Source organism: Microcaecilia unicolor, chromosome 7 (assembly GCF_901765095.1).
Source record: "Microcaecilia unicolor chromosome 7, aMicUni1.1, whole genome shotgun sequence".
In the NCBI taxonomy this organism is placed as follows: Eukaryota; Metazoa; Chordata; class Amphibia; order Gymnophiona; family Siphonopidae; genus Microcaecilia; species Microcaecilia unicolor.
This window is the reverse complement of record NC_044037.1, coordinates 215,209,204-215,227,632: the sequence shown is the minus strand read 5'-3', so window position 1 is coordinate 215,227,632 and position 18,429 is coordinate 215,209,204. Positions and strand designations below refer to the sequence as shown.

General features: G+C 40.7%; 1 protein-coding gene across 1 annotated transcript in view; it reads left to right on the top strand.

The window, feature by feature from the left end:
• The first annotated feature begins 11,595 nt into the window (after positions 1–11,595).
• Positions 11,596–18,429, top strand: part of ITGA4 (integrin subunit alpha 4) — a 186,990-nt gene continuing 180,156 nt past the window's right edge. Inside the window, exons 1-2 of the mRNA XM_030210123.1 lie at positions 11,596–12,067; positions 12,481–12,602. Coding sequence (XP_030065983.1) covers positions 11,880–12,067; positions 12,481–12,602 — 310 coding nt within the window. The 5' untranslated portion in view covers positions 11,596–11,879. The remainder of the gene's footprint in view (positions 12,068–12,480; positions 12,603–18,429) is intronic.

Here is an 18,429-nt window from a genome sequence, read left to right as displayed (position 1 = left end):
ATACATTTTTTGCTATAACTGCTACATCTCACCCCATATAGCATGACTTTGGCATGCTTCTAGCTGCTCTCTGCACCTCCGTATTTGCCAAAATATCTCTTGCTTCCTGCATTACACATATGTCTCTCAAAAAAGCTTATTCCATTAATTAGTTTTAAAAGAAGTGTCACATATTCTTCCTATAGTTAACTTTTCCATAGCAGAGAATTGTGAGTGCTGTTAGTTCACCTGGATATGTGGTAAAAGGAGTCAATAACCAAGTTGTGGGTGATACCTTTTTTCTTGGACTAACTTAGGGCCCCTTTTACTAAGCCACGTAGGCGCCTACGCATGCCCAATGCGTGCCAAAATGGACTTCCTGCCCGACTACCGAGTGGCTTTTGCAGTAATTTCATTTTTGCTGCGAGTCCGCTATGTGCGTCTGAAAAATATTTTTAATTTTCTGGAACACGTAGCGGACGCACGCCAAGTGGCATCTAACACGCGTAGGTCATTACCGCCCAAATTCTTTACCGCTAGGTCTGTGGCTGGCGGTAAGGTCTGAGACCCAAAATGGACATGCGGCAATTTTGATTTTGCCGCACGTCCATTTTCGAGGGGAAAAAATGGCCTTTTTTACAGGTGTGCTGAAAAATGATTCTGTGCGCACCCAAAACCCACACCTACATTACCGTAGGCCATTTTTCAGCTCGCTTTTGTAAAAGGACCCCTTAATGTATCTGTGACAAGCTTTGGAGAGTTATCCTCTTTTCATCAGGTCAGTGGAGAAACAAGTTTAAATAGTACAAACTCAGGGCTTTTTTTGAGGGGGTACTGAGTACTGGCACCTTTTTCATTGTCTGCTAAAATTGACCCATGGTCCCCAAGCTCTACACACCAATTCTGCCTTGTCATAGATTCTGTGACTGGTTGCAGGGGTCCTGGCTATTGTGGGGTGAGTCCCTCAATGAACACTCCACACCTGAAGGGTGGCCTGGTATTTGAGTACCGGCACCTTTTTCGCTAGAAAATATGCACTGTACAAACTCATCTAGGTTTTAGGTTATCTGCCTATGCTAGTGCAGTTCACTGGAAGGGGTTGAGGGAATAAACCAAGGTAAGTAACATTTCACAATTCAAAGGCCCCGTACCCAGGGCTGTGGAGTCATAAACCATGTTGGGTGGATTCGGAGTCAGTGTTGGTAAAAATGTACCAACTCCAGCTTCAAAATAAAAACTTACAATATTATAATATATGGTAAATTTATCATTAGATAGATAGATAGATAGATAGATAGATAGATAGATAGATAGATAGATAGATAGATAGATATTGTAGCATGTCACTTAGTTGTAATGTTGAGGAGAAGCTGACAAGGAGTCTTTTCCTGTCCTTAGATATACTATTCAAGCCATTTTTCAGCACGCCTTTGTAAAAGGATCCCTTTATTTGCAAACAGCTACAGCGTACTATAATGCTGGGCTGGTCCCACCTTCCTCACACCAGTTAGTATTTGCACTGCTCCTCCCACGGAACTTTCTGAAAGCCAAAAAAAAAACCCCCACAAAAGAACACCAGAGAATTCTCTAGTCATTGTATCTCCCCACAGCTGGGTGTTATTCAGTCTCTGGAGATATTTCCATTCTCTCTTCTCCCTCAAGCATGGATGCCTCTGGAGTGGTCTCTGGGGCACTGATTGATCAACCCATTCCATCTCTGTCTCCTCACTTCTTACTTCTCCCTTACTAGTCTCTGGGCCCCCCCCCCCCCCCCCACACACACACACTTTTGGCAGTGCATATTAGAATTTACATGTGCCACTTTACAGAATACACCTAGTAGGTTGTGCATGTAAATTCTAATTAATGCCAATTAGTGTTAATAATTGCTTAAGTGGCAATTATCAGTACTGATTGGCTTAAGTAATTAAATTGCACACGTAAACCCAGAATACGACCGGATTTGTGTGTGCAATTTTGTTTTTGCTGTATAGAATCTGGGGTAATATATTTTCTTCAACATGTTCTACAGAATGCCTGAAACGAGAAATGTTTCATTCTGTATCATGTTTGGCAAAGCCATTTGTAAAACATCAGGGAAATGTGAAGGTCCTGACCTGAACATCCTATTTCCTATGCTGAGCTCCTATGAAAAATGGAGCTTTAAAGCATGTGGAGAGACAGACCCCCCTCAGTTGGTGCACTGAAAGACATTATACAACCAAAGACTGTTGTCATCTGAAAATATGTATGTCTCAAAGTGCTCCCACAGAGCTGCGGTTAGGGTCGTCACCTCCTCTAGTACAGCAGCAAGCTGGGGTGTGCAGCATGATTCATCTATCACTAGCTCCACGGTGCTCACATCTTTGTGAAAAATGAGGAATCCACCCAAGCTGCAGTGCAACCTCCACATGTTTCTTTCAGCTGCTCTTCCACTCATACCATTCACCAACCCACCATTTCCATTCAGAAGAGGAGGATGCATGTGGGGTAGCATAATGGTCACTGGAGCCCAGGCAGGATTGTCAGTTTTCCTAAAGGTGTGGTTGTCATGAAATTGGTGGGGAAGAGGACCCACAGGAAGCAGACTGAGTAGTGCAGTGATCACTGGGGTTCAAGCAGAGGTCCTCATTTTGCCCAAGCCTGAAGTTGCCATGATGCTGGTACTAGATGAAATGTTCCCAGGGGGTGTGGGGCCTGCATGAGGTGGAGACAGCTGGATTTTCAATATTAATCCTTTCCAGTGAATACAATCAGCTGCAAAGAAGTATAATAAACTGTGTTATGCCATGGTAAATCTGGGCTTAACTCATAAATCCAGATTTTGCTGCAGCTTAGTAAAATGGCTGCATACATTAGGTTGATTTGCATGCATAAAATAAAATAAAAGTAAGAAACTTGGGATTAAAGTCCCCACTCCCCAAATGAAAATGATCCAAATATTTTTTACCCTGTGCATGTACATCCCTAGGGAGAGGAAATCTACAATCCATCCCTGAGGGCTTTAATGCTTTGAAAGTAATTCAAGGAGGTTTAGAAAACGATCATAAGCCACATTATTACTTAATGGTCTGTAGTTTCTGGATCACCCTGAAACCCTTTTTAAATATTAGCATTACATTGGCTGGCTTCCAATCTCCAAGTACTGTGGACAATTTTAATGCAAGTTGCCAATAGTAGATCTTCAATTTCATTTTTGAGTTCTTTCAGTACCCTGGAGTGTATACCATCCAGTCTAGATGAATTGCTGCATTAAGTTATCAGTCTGTCTTATCACATCTTCCAGGTTCACTGAGATTTGTTTCAGTTCTTCCATATTGTCACCCTTAAATCCCATTCCTGGGATCTTACACTAAAACTTCCATTACAATGGGTGCTCCCAAAATGCTTTCTGACTCATTACTATGGACCATTAGGGCTCAAAAAAACCTCAAATAAATACTTCTAGTATTTGGAAAAAGAGGCAATCGGGGGGGGGGGGGGGCAGAGTCAAAAAGTCATAAATCTCACAAATTCATTCATTTATATAATTGCAGCTAGGATTCATGAAATGTTTACACCAATTCTAAACATAACTGCTTTCCTCAGAAAGGAACATGAACAGGTCCAGGGGAAATGTCTCACCTACTGGGCTATATGACCATATTTAAACCTGGAGGAGCTCTAGCCATGCCTGTGAGAAAGTGTTTCCCCCTACATTCATGTAACTTTCTTTCTTAAAGGGGATGGGGTGACTTCCCTATGAGAAAAGGCTAAAACGTCTAGGGCTCTTCAACTTGGAGAAAATACAGTTGAGAAGAGATATGGTAGAGGTCTATAAAATAATGTGTGGAGTGGAACGGGTAGATGTGAATTATTTGTTTATTCTTTCCAAAAATACTAGGACTAGGGGGCATGCGATGAAGCAATAAAGTAGTAAATTTAATATGAATCAGATAAAGTTTTCTTCACTCAACATGTAATTAAACTCTGGAATTCAATGCCAGAGAATGTGGTAAAGGCAGTTAGCTTAGCGGAGTTTTAAAAAGGTCTGGACAGCTTCCTAAAGGAAAAGACCATAGACCATTATTAAATTGACTTAGGGAAAATCCACTGCTTATTTCTGGGATAAGCAACATAAAATGTATTGAACTTTTTTGGGATCTTGCCAGGTATTTGTGACCTGGATTGGCCACTGTTGGAAACAGGATGCTGGGCTTGATGGACCTTTGCTCTGTCCCAGTGTGGCAATATTTATGTACATATGTACTTATGTACTTTTGGTTTGATATAAGATAGATACCTTGGGACACACACTCCTCTTTCCTCATCAGCAGAAGGTGGGAATTCCATTGCCTAACACATGGACGAAAGGAAGTTTCTTCCTTGTGGTCAGCAAGATTGACTCTTCCAGATCACATAGATTATTCTAATCTGAACACTGAAAAACACAGTGCTAACTCTCATATACTGCTTTCATTATTTTAAGTTTTATGTCTTCATGGCACCCTGAAATCAATGTAGCAATTACAATTAACAACTTTCATGTGTCCTTTAAAGATTTTTTTCTTCTCTAACCTGTCCTTACTAATATATTTAAGATCTTAATCAATAATGCTTTCTCAGTTTGTCTTTGACATAAATAATCCCAGTGTGCCTGAATGTAACTTACCTTGAGCTACAACTGAAAAAAGTTGTCAGCTAAATCCTTTTACTAAAGGTGCTTCACAAGCTTAAATTGCCCAATCTGATTAGAAAATTAAAGGGTTGACTGATTGCACAGCACTCACTGTGTCTGGATCAGGCTCTGAGCTTGAAATGTCACTTATTCTCAATCCTATTAGAGAAGAAATGCCCTGCTTTTTCCTAAATGTCCCTCTAATTACCTTCTCCTATGAAGCAGTACAATAATAATTAAATTGTAAAAAAAAATAATTGTAGTTGTATGAGCAAAACATGATATTATCACCTATGCCACTTTCCAATATATAACGTGAGTGCTCACTTTAAAAGAGCAGACATATAAGATAATCAATGATCTGATTTTTTCCAGCCTTCTGTAATGTCTCATTACAATACTGTACCATTAAGTTAGGAAATGCTAGACTAACATTAAGGGGGGGGGGGGGGGGCTGATCTGGAAGTGATTAAAAGATACTAACTCCCACAGCTTATAGCTTCAGTCCTTTTAAGCTTTCTGTTAGTACTGAGTACATTTTGCTTCTGTTTTGATCAAGCATTCTCATTTGTTAATGAGGAAATCTTGGGTTAGCTCGATGGCACCAGACATATGCACAGTTACTTAAAATGTGTCATGCACAGATCTAAGGATGTTACATTTTCTCAGATTTCACTAAAGAGTGACACCTACTGGGACCAAGAGTGCACTGCATTGGAAATGGTTTGGAGTTCTGCACCATTTTTCTTATTGTCATGCCACTAGGGGCTGGGGACACTTTGGTGGAAGCTGTGGTCTGTGGTCCCTGTTTAAGAATTGTTGTTGCAAAAGTTGTGCTAAATGAGAAGGGAAAAGGGCTAAAAAGGTGGGGACAATACCAAGGTATGTATGATTGAAGACTCATGACATTATAGCCCCAGCAAAGACTACCTCCAATTCAACTGGACTTTGAGGAGGAATAAGAAAAAACTACAGAGAAAAACAATGAAACTAGTGATTGGCTCAAGCATGCATGTGTGCCATCCTCTAGCCACAGTCAGTGTACAATGCAGACTAGCTCTGAGCTTTAACTTCTTACTGGTTTATACAAGTTTCTCCACATTTCTCCAATTCATTTCTTGAAATGTTTGCAAATGTTCTGTAGAACTTTGCACAGACTGGATTTTCAATGAAAACTGCTTTCCTATGCACTAAGATGTCTTTGCACCCCTGCTCTTTTTTTTTCTCCTAAAGTTTTGGAGTTTGGCAAACTAGATACCTCACACAGTATATAATTTATATTTCCTAAAACCATCTAGACCTCAGAGCAGGAGAGCAGTGCCCAGCCTTCCTGTGTTCAAACAGCAGCAGAATCAGCACTAATCAGCAGCAGCTGTGAGATGCTTGCATGGTTCAGTAGCGCCCTCTGTGGGCAGGAGCTGCCCCTTGGCATCTTCACAAGCCCCCTGAGGTGCAATTTCACTGGCTTTGAGGAAACACAAAGAAGGCATGAGAGAATGACAGCAAGAAGGGCAAGTTGCTGTTCTCCTGAAATATTTTAACATTCTAACTATAAAGCAGAGAGGACAGTTGTTTTCTGCATAGAGATGTGGTCGTCCCAGTCCTCTTTCTGTCAGCTGTCGTTTCACAGAAACCCTTCAATTAGTTCATTCTTATTGTAGGGTGGAGAGATAGCTTCAGATTATGGATTGAGTCGATCTTAGTCTCTGGATCTGCAGTATCAAGGAGAAATCTTCCTGATTTTATCTTATGAAATCCACGTAACAAATATCAAGTTATAGAGTCAAAAGCTCCATGGCTGGAAGTAGCAGGCCAGCAGCCACCAGGGCAGAAGGCCAGACAACAGAAACTGCAGTAAAGGGAATGGAAGAAAGGCTGTCTGCCAATGGTAAAAGGAGGCAAAAGGCCAGGTCTTGCAGTAAATGTAAATGCTCTGTTTAGAAATGGAAAGGTCCTTACCAATATATTGTGGCTTCCTGAAGTCTCTGGCATAAACTTGAGGCCTAGCAACAGAGGAGGAGTCTTAGATGACAAAATGATCAGTAAACAGTATGATCCACCAGACAAGGCTTCTAAGCTGCTTGTTCAGGTGTGAAATTGCTATCAGGATACCGCATATAGGGAAGATAATTTTTAGTCATGTCAACAAGTGGAATAGTGCTTCACCCATGGGAATGGTCTATTACAAAGTTGCCCACCTGATACATAGGCAAAAGTACACGTGAAACGCCATGTTGCATGCAGTGATCATGGGGACAGGCATGCATTTATGAGTGTGTATTTGGATTGTTGGATGTACAGAAGTAAATTTTCCCTACAGATCCCTTACCACAAATTTGCAGGTGTACTTGTATGAAGGTAGCTTTGATGGGATCATTTTCAGACGCAAAGTAACGTGTAGTAACATAGTAGATGATGGCAGAAAAAGACCTGCATGGTCCATCCAGTCTGCCCAACAAGATAAACTCATATGTGCTAGTTTTTGTGTATACCTTGCCTTGATTTGTACCTGTCTTTTTCAGGGCACAGACCGTATAAGTCCGCCCAGTACTATCCCCGCCTCCCAACCACCAGCCCCGCCTCCCACCACCGGCTCTGGCACAGACCGTATAAGTCTGCCCAGCACTATCCCCGCCTCTCACCCACCAGCCCCAGCACAGACCGTATAAGTCTGCCCAGCACTAGCCCCGCCTCCCAACCACTTTGAAAAGTTGTGTGCAGTACACAGATAATGCCGCTTTGAAAATAAGCACTTTTTTGTACCTTAGACATGATTGAAACAGATCTAACTAAGGATGTCCTTCTTTATGGTAATCGCTATTGGATGTCCTGATTTTGGGCCCTCCCTAGTCCTGCCCAAAACATGCCCACAACACTCCCCCTTGCTATTTAGACATATGCTAGTGTCAGATGTTGAAATCCTGCCTTTGCAAACTCAGGATTTGGACGTTTCAAGCACATGGACATCCATTTTGGCATTTTGGGATGTCTATATGCTTTGAAAATAAGTGCCATAGCTGTCTAGTTTCAGGTATTTCACTATTTGTGCTTGGGTCAGGGAAGTAAACTACTTGCTTATATTGAATATTTAAATATAGGTATGAAGCATTTCCTGCAAAAACCCTGTCTACAAATACAGCAGGGGCAAAATATGTGGGTGTGTTTGTATCCATGCATTAGCTAATTCTCAAAGAGAAACAGCTCAGGACAGTTGCTCTCATCTCAGTCCTCAAGGTACAAAAGCAGGTCACAGGTATCTGGCAGGATCATAGTCTTATATGAGATAAATGTGCATGCACTGCCTCCATCATATACAAATATAACTCATGCCTATTAATTGTGGGTATCCTGAAAACCAAATTGGCTGGGTGTGTCCCAAGGACTAGGTTGAAAACCACTGATCTGTGCAGTTTGTCTTTGGAAACTCATTAATACACTGGGTAAAATATTACCGGCTCACTTTGCCACTGGCAGCTTAGGGGACAGTGATGAAAACTCTGCTATTGCTTTTACCTACTGGGTTTGCACCAGTAATTAAAGCAAAAGTCCGCACAGACTTTTAATTTGATTATTGCCTCTGGGAGACTGTCGTCTGCTTTCACTGCATGCAATTTGTCCCTTAGAAACATCAAGCATAGTGTTCATCATAGAACATTACATGCATTGTTCACTGGCCCACTCTCGCTCTGCCTCCAGACTCACCCTGCTGTCTATAGGTAGAAGGAAGCATTTTTCTGAGCAACAAAGGGACTTTTATCTACAGAAATTCTTGTGCTACCTGTTGAAGTGCTGCTAATCTTTATCTAGCTGGTGGCATAATATAGCAGTTAATTTTGTACACTTGTAAATTTAGCAGACTTCCAAGGTGGAATGCCCAGCTTATACAAGTATAAATTAAACTCCCCATGCATTTTGTGCCCTACTGGGATTAGTTAGAGGAGACTACATATGTATGTTTAAAACTTCAATAATCATATATGTTTTAGTTTCCTGAATAGGTCTGACTTTCCAAAGTGCTCACTTGCTGAGCATCTCAAATATGGATAGTTCAATAAATCAATAATAATAGTACATTTTTGAAGGAAAGTAATTTCTGTAGGTCTTCAGTAGGTGGAGAACCACAAAGAAGGGAGTGTATGAGAAGAGGCTGCACTAGCAGAAGTTCAGAACTAGTACAAGGGTGTTAGTCGCCCTGAGCAAACCTCCACCCTGCACTCACCTTCAATTAACTTTGGCCTCCCCTTCCCCACCCTTTCCAAGGTTTTGATAAGTCAACAATCATGACTAACCCACCACCCACCCTACACCAGTCCTGTAGAAATACCTAAGTGGATATTTTGCGGCTCATTTCCAAAAGAGAAAAACGCCTCAAAAATGGCATAAAATGCCCAAATCACGATTTTTGAAACTTGTATTTCAGACATTTTTCTCTGCGGTGCGTCCAAATCACAAGGGTGGCGTGTTGAGCTGGAATTTGTGCATTCCCAAAACTTGGATGTTTTTCTGCCATAACAAAACAAAACAAAAACATCCAGGGTTAAAGTTAGATGTTTTGGTCTAGGCCTGTTTCGATTATGCCTAAGTCACAAAAAGTTGCCCTAAATGATGAGATGACTACTGTAGGAATTAAGGCATGACCCCCTCCTTACTCGTCCACTGGTCACTGACCCCCTTCTACCTCCGAAGATGTGAAATAAACAGTACATACCAGCCTCTATGACTAGGGTTACCATATGTCTGGATTTATCCGGACATGTCCTCTTTTTGAGGACATGTCCGGGCAACCGGGCGGGTTTTGCCAATCTGCCTATTTGTCCGGATTTCTGGATAAACAGGCAGGCTGGTGGGCGGGCCGTCCTATGATGGCCCGCCCACCAGCCTGCCCGTTTGTCCAGAAATCCGGACAAACGGGCAGATTGCTAGCCTCCCCTCCCCTTACTACTGCCCTGGTGGTCTAGTGACCTGTTTGGGGCAGGAAAGAGCCCCCTCTTTCCTGCCTGGAGCACTGCCCTGCACGCATCCTTCCTGTTGCTGATCGCGGAGCCAATTCAAAATGGCCACCGAGAATTGAAGTGGCCTCACGAGACTTCAACTCTCGACGGCCATTTTGAATTGGCTCCGTGATCAGCAACAGGAAGGATGCGTGCAGGGCAGTGCTCCGGGCAGGAAAGAGGCCCGAAGAGGTCACTAGACCACCGGGGCAGTAGTAAGGTAAGGGGAGGGGGGGTGACGGGGTGTGTGACGGGGGGAGGGGAAAATGTGACAGGGGGCGAAGCAAGGGCGTGACAGGAGGTGGGGTGGGGGCGTGATGTGGGGGCAGGGTGGGGCATGACAGGGGGCGGGGCATGTGTCCTCCTTTTTGGGGGACAAAATATGGTAACCCTATCTATGACAGCTTCAGATGTTATGGCCAGGAATCCAGGCCCATATCGCACACTAATTGATACACTTGTAGAAAATGTGTGCTCTCCAAAACCCGTCGGTAGTTCCAGTTTGCCATGCAGCAAGCCCTCGGGAGGTTTACCGCTACTTAGTAAAAGGGTCCCTAGGTGAAACCCATTAAATTATGGTCATAATACCTGACACTGTCACAGAGCCTGGTATTCCTTTCCAGTTTCACTATCAGAGGTGAAGGAGGGGGACAGCAACCCCTGGAAGATTAAAGAGGTTTCATGCCTCCCATTGAGATAAGTGTGCTGGTTCTATTTGAGAATGTTTTAAACTATACACTAAAAAGATTTTAAAATATAGTAGATAATAAATTTTGTACAATTTTAAAGGAAGGGAGGAAGAGGTGTTTTGGCAGATGTATGCAATTTTCCTCTCTGTTTAATAATAGAGAAGGGTCTTTTAACTAAGGCGCACTGAAAAATGACTAGCGGTAGTGCAGGTGTGGGTTTTGGGCGCACGCCGAGCCATTTTTTAGCGCGCCTGTAAAAAAAGGCCTTTTTTGTCGAAAATGGACATGCGGCAAAATCAAAATTGTCGCGTGTCCATTTTGGGTCTGAGACCTTACTGCCAGCCATTGACCTAGCGGTAAAGAATCCGGGTGGTAATGACCTACGCACATCAAATGCCATTTGGCGTGCATCCATTACATGTGCACAAAAATAAAAAAATATTTTTCAGACACTCGTATTGGACGCATGCCAAAAATGAAATTACCGCAAGAGCCATGCGGTAGTTGGACATTAGCTCCATTTTGGCAGACGTTGGGCACGCGTAAACGCTTAACGACTTAGTAAAAGGGCCCCTTATTGGTTTTCACCTAGTATCTTTGATTAGTAGTCCATGTTTTGTTGAATAGCAGATTTTTGTAGATCAGCCTTTTTTTTTTCTTGAAGCTATTTTATAAAGATACATAGATTCTTATGTTAGTTTTATAAACTACTGGCACAAATCTAGCAGAAATACCACCTACATTCAAGGTGAGGACATTGCAACTGCTTAATCAGGTATAAATATTAGAGACCCTTTACACTACAACTCCACCCAAACTCCGTCCCTGTGCCTCTCTACTGTGGAAAGACATGCCAACCTGCACCACACATATTTTTAGGATTGACCCAGTTTTCTAACAGCCCATTTATATGTGCAAAACAGCATGCACATGAAAATGTTTTATAGAATTTCTCTTAGAAAGGGCAATTGAGCTATTTGAAAGGTATCTACCTCCACTTTGAGTAAAAGTACATGTTGATGGTTCTTTGAGCTTGTGTGACAAGGACGTATTGTTTTGCTATGACTATAGCTGCTCTGTGCCATCCTAGGTGATTGCCTTGTCTGCCTCGTGGTTGCATTGGCAGCACAATAGCTGGATGGACTTCAGGAGGATCTGAGGTGGGTGGAACTCCAGTAGTAACAGAGAAAGAAGAAACAGCTCATTTAAGCTGGTCCTGAATGAAATCTGCCCAGAAGCACTTCCTCTCGCCCTGCCTGACTCACATTTAAGCAGGGAGAAGGAGAACAACAGAAACACTAAAGCACTTTAAAGGCAAAATCAAATTTATGCAGAGAGAGAGAGAAAGCAAAAGAGGAGATACGCTGAGTGGAGAGTAATAAGTCTTATTCCCCTGAAGCACTTTTACTTTGCAACTTTCTGTCATTGGGACTGGCTGCTTTCCTGCAATCAAGACACAACTTCCCTCCTTCAATTTCTGGCAGCAGAGTCTGGACAGACTAACTTCTGCATTTCCACACTCCTTGCATGTAACTCACCATCAACTCAAATTCACTGCTCACCATGGACAAGGAAAAGCTTCGAAAGATTCTGAGAAGGGATAACATCTGGAATGTAATATTACTCTGTGGTCTAATCAGGAGTGCAGAGTTTTACAACATAGACGTAGGGAGTCCTCTGGTTTTTAAAGGAATCAATGGGTCATTATTTGGATATTCAGTTCTTCTGCACAGCCATAGGGATCACAGATGGTAAGTTTAAGTGACAAAAAAGTCATTTTATTTGGTGTTTTTAAGGCCCCTTTTAATGCATGCATAATGTTTTTAACTATGCAATACTTTGGTAGAAGAATAATTACAGAGATCCACTGACTTTACTCACTCTTTGTGTTAATCATGAAGAGATTAACTGGCATAGAATTCCAGATACAACTCTTGCCACCTTGTTGGGGCAAACTAGATGGTTTTTACAGTTCTTAATCTGCAGCATTTACTATGTTATTATGTTACTCTTAGAATTTCCTAAAAATGATTTTTTTTAAAGACAACTTTCACCCCACAATGCAATGATCCAATTTTAAATTGTATCTGATGGATAATAGAAGCTTTGGGATGACCTTAAAATCTCTTAGGAGGGGTCTGATTTTAATTTTGTCTTCTTCCAGGCTTGTTGTCGGTGCCCCCAAATCAAACTGGCCTGCAAATGAATCAGTTGTCACTCCAGGTGCAATTTTCAATTGCAGAATTGGAGATAACCCAAATAGGACGTGTGACCAGTTACAGCTGGGTGAGTTTAGAGCTGGGGTTGACACTGCTGCCATACCCTGCAGAGACAGGGGGAGGGGGAACTCCCTTCAAACTGTTAGGGAATGGTTTACTACTGTGCAGGACTTTGTAAATCAGTTCCCTTAAATGATTCCATCAAAGCAAACACATGGGCATTTGTATCTCTCACACTATCACACGACTCTATTCTAATGTGATATAATGCTTTTGTGTTACTAGACAGAGCAAATATAACATGATCAGCATTTGAGTCTTAAGTCAGTACAGTTATACAGCACCCAACAGAACTTTTAATTTCTGTGCCTTGGTTACCTTGTGGGTAAGTTCCTACAAGTTTTAAAGTTATATTCATTTACTGATGTTTTGCTTTCCTAGTTCAAGTCTGGCTGATATAACTGTAAAGATAGTTGTTTTCAATATTACTGTGCAAGCAGCATACCGTGGAAAAATAAGTAAAAGGTTCCCTTTATAAAACCAAACCAATCGGTTTTTTTTTTCAGGAAAATCTTTAAAAACTTAGTGAGCACTTTTCTGTACTGCTTGTTTTCAAGATTTATTTCAGTTTCAGATCCTTCCTACTCATTGTTCTCAATGTTGTAGGTTCACGGTTAACATCTGGACCTCTTGCTGCTCTCACTACAACTCAATGATCTCATGCCTAGAAACTCTGATTATTTTAAATAAAAACAGAACAAACACCATCAAAAGCCAAAATAGTTTGCTTCAACTTAAAAGTAATGGCAAAGGATAAATGATGCTTGATTATGTCACAATTAACTCTAAAATTAGCCTACAGAAAACCTCACTGTATGCCCTATACTGTATGTTCATCTTTATCTTATACAGTCACCCCTCTTCCTGTTCTCTGAATTTTTACATTCTCAGACCACTGCTTCCTGTTTCTTTTTTTTTTCTTATTTTTTATAATAATTTCCTCCTCACATCCAGCATCTTTTCAGCTCTTTTGAAAGCACGCTGGCTGGGGACATGAACATTGTCCTCTTATCTCTGGCGCTGTAGATATATCACTTAGCAATCCATATCCCTGCAGAGGTCACAAAGTAGCGAGGCTGTACAAGAAACTGAAAGAAAGACAGATTGATTGTACAATATTTCGAAAGTGCACTCTCCAAATAATACCAGTCATGCAGTATCAGTTAAAAAGTCACGCTGTGTCATCTGAACTTTTGACTGTTAAGTCATTGGGTTTTTTCTTTTAATTCGTTAAGCAAATCACCATTTCCTCCATAGCATTGGAAATAGCCATGATAACAGGAGAGTAACAAGTCATCTTGTACTCTCTTGATATGATTGGTCTCTATTGGTAATGATGCCACAGATGAAATTACACACGCCATCTAAACCGATCAGATTTCATTTCGTGGAGTGAGTGGTACTATGTATTTTTCCCATTGACAAAAATATCTGTTTCCATGATCTTTTCCCTGCAGATTCATAGAATAGGAGAAAAGCCTTCAGGAATTCAGACTCAACACAGGAAAGAAACTTTAGTGCATTTGCCCATTTGGGGGGCAATTTGGGACAGCATTCTGAATATGGCTAGGGAGATTGTAGGAGAAGTAGAAAATATCAAAAAGAAAAGCTTAATAGCAAAACTGTATTTATTTATTTATGAGCAGAAATTCCTGCAGTCACCTGAGGAAAACATAGTAAAAGGCGTAATAAATGGTTTAATTTATTACTTTATTTTATCTTTAATGTTATGCATATTATATCAAGTATTACACTTGAAAATACAAATATAATTCTATGGCCAGGAAATATTTATACGCATGCATAGAAAATAAAAAAAAGAACTATGCAGTGTGAAATATAAAAATGCCAAAAGATCATCCCGCACATTCCTTGATCTGTACTTCCCTAACTGCAAAGGTCTAAAATACAAAGTAATGCACGTGTCAAACTTCACCTACTTAAGCACACAGTTATGGAACGCACTGCCGCGCAACTTAAAAATGACCTACGAACTAACGAACTTCCGCAAACTACTGAAGACCCATCTGTTCAGCAAGGCTTACCACAAAGATCAACCAATGTGAATAAACATAAATCCTCCATACGTAGTTAGAAATGTCTTATAATATCTGCTTGTCATACTACTATCATGTCTTATCATTATCACGTTACCAAAATTTTTCTGTAACACTAAATGCCTATTTTTCTATTATATTTCCACTATCCATGATGTATTGTAAGCCACATTGAGCCTGCAAAGAGGTGGGAAAATGTGGGATACAAATGCAATAAATAAATAAATAAAATATATCAGAATCAAATTAAGGGGCTCTTTTACTAAAACATAGTTAGTGCTAATGTGCACTTACAGCCAAATTCTATATATGACGCCTAGAGTTATGTGTGTTAAATTGAGCGCATGCCCAATTTAACGCACATAACTTAATTGAATAATGAGCCAATCAGTGCTTGATGACAATCAATTATCAGCACTAATAGGCCCTAGTTAGAATTTACATGCATATTGTATTCTATAACAATCTGCACGTAAATTCTAAAGCATGTAACAATTTGAGGGCATGGCTGGGAGTATTTTTGGGGCATTCTGGGAGCATTTTTTAATTTTATGCGCATACATAGAGAATCATTCCTAACTGTAGGCATCTACAACTAGGCTTGCTCATAGCAGGTCTAAATGCAGGTGCCTACAGTTAGGTGCAGTTATGCGCTAAGCACAATTCTATAAAGGATGCATACCCCTTATAGAATTGTGCTAAGTGCATTAAATTTTCAGTAACAATTTTTAGATGCCACTTATAGAATTTGACTCTTGTGCTGCGGTTTACTAAGCTGCTAGCACGGCTGGCTGTGCGCTAGTGCTAACACAGCCCGTTCACTTTGAATGGGATGTGTCAGTAATGCTGCGCAGAAGCCACTAGCGCGGCTTAGTAAACAGATCCCTTAATGTGGAAAAAAGGTTTACCACAAGATGCATGAATGCATTTTGCTGTAATTTGTATCAGGAGGGGAATGACATGGACAGAGAATGGGTGTGTCATGAAATGCCTAACCACCCACATGGGGTCACCCCACGGCCTCTCAGAGGGTCTATCTCCAGCATAGCTAAGGTTCGCCTGCACCTGCCACTTATGCTCTACACTATCACCCTCCTCCCACCTACTGAGTCACAATCGCCTCTGGGTAAGTCTCCCACTCTCCAATTATCCCCAGTGATTTCTAGGTTGCTGGAGCCACACTCCCAGTGGTCCCACAGTTCCCAGAAAGCACTCACAAACCCAACACACAAGCCACCAGGATTTTTTATCAGTTCAGACAGGCAGAACGCACAAACAAATGTGTTTATTCTTAGAATTTGGAACAGTGGACAAAGAAATGTGTGAATAGCAAACAGTAACAAGTAACTGAAAAATGGATCAATTAGAAAACTAACTAAACATTTGCAAACTTCCTAGAAAGTACTTGGGGAGATCAGGACATATATAGCTGTTCACCAGTTATCAAATATAACTGTTTTTACACGGCTTCTGCAAAGAGTTTTCTCTCTCTCTTCTCTCGGATTGAAACTAAACTCAAAACCAGTAAAGTCCTAATGAGATGAGCTTGTGGGCCAATCAGATCCCAGTCAACAAAATGTCAAATATATACTGCTTCTTGCTTCCTGTTTGTGTCAAACTAAAGAAAAACCCTCAGTTCTCTGTAACAGCTTTTCAACAAAGGAACAGGTATCACATGGTAATGTGAACATTAGCACATGCCCTATTAATATTGCAGTTCCACCACTCTTCCCTTCTAGTTATGTCTTGTTATTTCATTCTTACATTGTATTATTTCCCTCTGTCTCTTCTTTTAATGTACCTATCTAGTCTGTAAGACACCTAGACATACATTTGATGGGTGGGATAGCAAATACCAAATACCAAATAAACCTGAAACTTGTACATCAAAAGTAAAAAAAAAAAAAAAGGCTTTGAAGATAGACTGCAGTAAGTCTGGGTTTAATGTGTGGGAAAATCTCTTATTAGCATGTACTAAGCCCAGATTTTGCTACAGCTTAGTACAAGGGCCCTTAAGAGAGGGAAAAAGGCGCAGAGCAATGAAAAAGAAGGTGAGCAAAATCCTTCCATTAAGGAAAACTAAGGAAATTTTTGTATTGAACAGACCATCAGATACAAACTAATAGCAAGACAAAGGTTGAGTTCATTTATTACTTTAACAAAGCATATTACACTGGAAATTATTTTTTCATGTACTGCTTTAAGAAATTAGTATAGCTAATGTGATGCTGACAAAACACATTTACACTTAGTGCCTGATAAATAAGAATTTTTTGGTCTTCTTCCTTGAGGAAGTACAAACACATTTTCTCTCTTTCCAGCTCATGAAGTAGACATTGAATAGTTGAGCATGAATGAATCAATTGACCCTGAAATCTACTCCAGCAATTTTAATGTTTGTATTTGTGATTTGTTAGTAGACATGGCAAATGCAGGTGAATGGGAAAATTTAATCTTGGCATGATTATCTGTAGCTATTGTGATATTCTTGAAAGTAGTATGTCTTCCCATTTTTGCTTAATCTGTCATTATCAATGCATGTTTCACACAAATGTGGAGCTCTGTTTTCCAAGATTTGGGATATTAATGTCGTGGTTACATTCATCCAATTCTTACAGTTATAAGAACAGTTTATCCACAGGCATTATAATGTTTTAGCTCATTTTGTTGTAACATTGTTTTGCATCATAGTCTATAATCACCCAGACCAGTTTTGACATATTGAATATTATACGTAGTTTATGTGTGTTAAAATAAAAGATGCAGATGAATAATTTCAATGTAGCTTTGTAAAAAGGGTGTGTTATTGGGTATAGGTGTGCATTTGAGGTGGACATTCATTTCGGGAGCATGAAAGGTATAGGTGGAAATGTGTGGGGTGGATGGTGGATGTGTACATGTGTCTTGGAATGGGTGGGGGATATGTTGTATGTGTACTGTGTACGTGGGTATAGATGTCTTGTGTGTTATGGCTTGTTGGGTTATGTGTGGGAGTATGTTGGAATATGTGGATGTGGGGTATAGGGAGATAAGAGGACAGAGAAGTGCATCTGTGTCATATCCATTAGGTTGTGTATGTGTGTAGTAGGTGTAGAGGGGATGTATATTAGTCTATCTATGTATGTGTGGAGGGAGGAACAGTTGAGTAGGGGGGTATGGGGAACCGGGGGTGGGTGGGGATGGGTGTGTTAGTTGCATGTGAGGAGATATGTGACTGTGTCATTATGTGGGGGATATATGCGGTTCCAACATTTTGGATATGTGTGTGTGTATGTGTATGTTGATGTTTGTTTATCAGTGGTCCTAAATGGGGCTCTGGGGGAACCAATATGGAGATATGACCAAATCAGTAGTATCCATTCTAAATTTTGTATTTCTAGCTCTTACTGATCTTTCAAGACAATCGGACTTTCAAAAACATTTATAAAAGTGTATTTATATGGATTTGGTCCATGCCTTTATAATCTTGAGATGAGCTACCTTCAGGCAGAGTTGGTAGTTGTAACTGATAATCTTGTTTTGTGTTCAAATTATGAAGCTTTCTTGAAAGAGTCTCTACAAAACACAATCCCATTGTGCCAGGGAGATCTTGGTTTCTACATGTGTCCCTACCTGAAAGCACAGAGACCGTATCTGCTAAGTTCACCAAATACTGTCTGTCTCACCCATCACCCCTCTGCCCAAAGAAAGCAGCTGACTCAGCTCGGGCTGTGTTCCTGCTCTGGTTAAGTGTCCCTGCTGTAATGGAATAATGTCTTTTTTTAGGCTTTTCCATCC